Below are 1,869 nucleotides of genomic sequence, written 5' to 3'. Positions count from 1 at the left end.
GGGGTCGGGGATTTTTCATGGGCGCCAGGAGGGAGGAGGGGATCATGCACGTAGAGACTAGAGATGGGATCCGGGTCGGAGTTGTTAGATCCGTGGTGTGTAATTTTAGGAGCGAGGGGCGAGTCTCCACGCTAATCAGTGGTTGTGTTAGGTTTTTGCCAGATCTGTGAGTTCCTTCGAGATTGATGTGAAGTTGCTTCAAGATTGATATTGAGTTGCCTGCCCCATGTAAACCAGAGAGGAGGTGAGGGAGTTTTTTATAGGAGATGCCATGAGATTGAGTAGGAGTTCCTGCCCCTGCTAATTGAGTTGTCAAAACCAGACTTCCTCAATACGATTTTTCCCGAGTTTTTTTGGTGTGGACAGTTGCCAGAAGTTTGCATACGAGTTTCCTGAACCATGCTAATTGATTTGCCGAAACTAGATTATTTATCTTCAAAATCTTGCTTCTGAGTGTTGCTGATTATTTACACTCAGAATCTTGCTTCTGAGTGTTCAAGATTTTTTGTGCGGTGTGCCGGAATGATTGGGAACAGGAGTATTGCCGAGTTCCTGCATATGCCCAAGTACCAATTCGCTGAGTTGGGTGAGTGTTCTCGATCTCTCTGCACGAGGACGATGAGTTGGAGTACATTATTTATCTTCTTATTTGCCACTGATGAAAAGAATGTCAGATCAGCAAAACAAGGGTAAGAACCATTTGAGTACTCCCTCCGTCCGGAAATACTTGTCGGACAAATGAATGAAAATGGATGTATGTAAAACTAAATTGCGTCTAGATACATCCGTTCCTCCGACAAGTATTTTGGGACGGAGGGAGTACAAGATAGTCAGCCAGATATACTTAATATTTTAGTTTCAATGCATTTGCTAGCATGTGACGTGCAGGTTTCCTGGTGATTTTTGGATACCCAGACTTTAGTTTTTGTTTTTGGCTGTTGGTGTGTACTACAGTAGGAAGTGGGATTATGAATGATGTTGAGTTGTTTCTTGATTTATTTATCCCAAATGGTAAAAAGTGCATGCGTGCTTGTTGACGTGATCGAGCACTCACTGCGACAGCCATCGGATCGAACCCTACATGCACGATCACAACTCCAAGAATTTTTTTTATTGGGAGGGAACCACTCGTGCGAGTCGCTGGGCATTAAACGTTCAAAAAAAAAGTCCGACCGCATTACAGCCGGGAGGCCCCACCACTACCCACGTCTCTCGCTGCCACAGTTTTGGAAGCCAGAGGCACCGCTAAATTCCCCCAATCCAGCGCAGGCTATGTCCATCTCGACCCAAATCCACCGCAGGTCCCCCCAAAAACACAAGGTCCATCGCCACGCCAAACCCAATTCATGGCGGAAATTGAAGGGCGCGGGCTGCCAGAGTTCGGTGGTGCTGGTGGTGATGGAGGAGCACGCGCGCGGCGACAGAGCACCACAAGAGGGGCGAAGGATCGGGGTGAAGGTCGCTAGCGACACTACGAGTTCCGGCAAGCGAGGAGGCTGTTCGCTGGTCAAAATCACGAGGTAAGCGAAGCACACCCTCCACGCACGCATGGTTTTTCCCTCCCGCTCCATTTTTGCTTCACACGAAGGCGACTGACATTGGCTATTACGGGGATTGGCGGCTTATTGCCGAAGCTCACAGGACGTGGGTGCTGGCGGCGGTTCTATGACGGAGGTGCGAGATGATGCGATGGAGTGCGCGCGGGGGCGTAGTAGGGTGCGCCCTGTCGCGGTGATGCTGCGTTTCCGGCGAGTAAGGAGGGGACTCGCTGCAGAAATCCTGAGGTACAGAACTCGTTCCTCTTGCCGTTTTTTGCGTTCCCGTTTCTTCTCCGACGAGGTTCCTCTAGCTCATTGCATCCTGGGGAGG

The 1,869-nt window shown here is 49.6% G+C and overlaps 1 protein-coding gene across 1 annotated transcript in view; it reads left to right on the top strand.

Annotated features, from left to right (window-relative positions):
- The first annotated feature begins 1,212 nt into the window (after positions 1-1,212).
- LOC119312057 overlaps positions 1,213-1,869 on the top strand; it is a 6,913-nt gene continuing 6,256 nt past the window's right edge. The window contains exons 1-2 of the mRNA XM_037587783.1: positions 1,213-1,520; positions 1,635-1,784. Coding sequence (XP_037443680.1) covers positions 1,273-1,520; positions 1,635-1,784 — 398 coding nt within the window. The 5' untranslated portion in view covers positions 1,213-1,272. The remainder of the gene's footprint in view (positions 1,521-1,634; positions 1,785-1,869) is intronic.

This window comes from Triticum dicoccoides, chromosome 1B (genome assembly GCF_002162155.2).
Source record: "Triticum dicoccoides isolate Atlit2015 ecotype Zavitan chromosome 1B, WEW_v2.0, whole genome shotgun sequence".
NCBI classification, from domain to species: domain Eukaryota; kingdom Viridiplantae; phylum Streptophyta; class Magnoliopsida; order Poales; family Poaceae; genus Triticum; species Triticum dicoccoides.
Note: the sequence above shows the minus strand (reverse complement) of the source record. Positions and strands in the feature narration are given on the sequence as shown.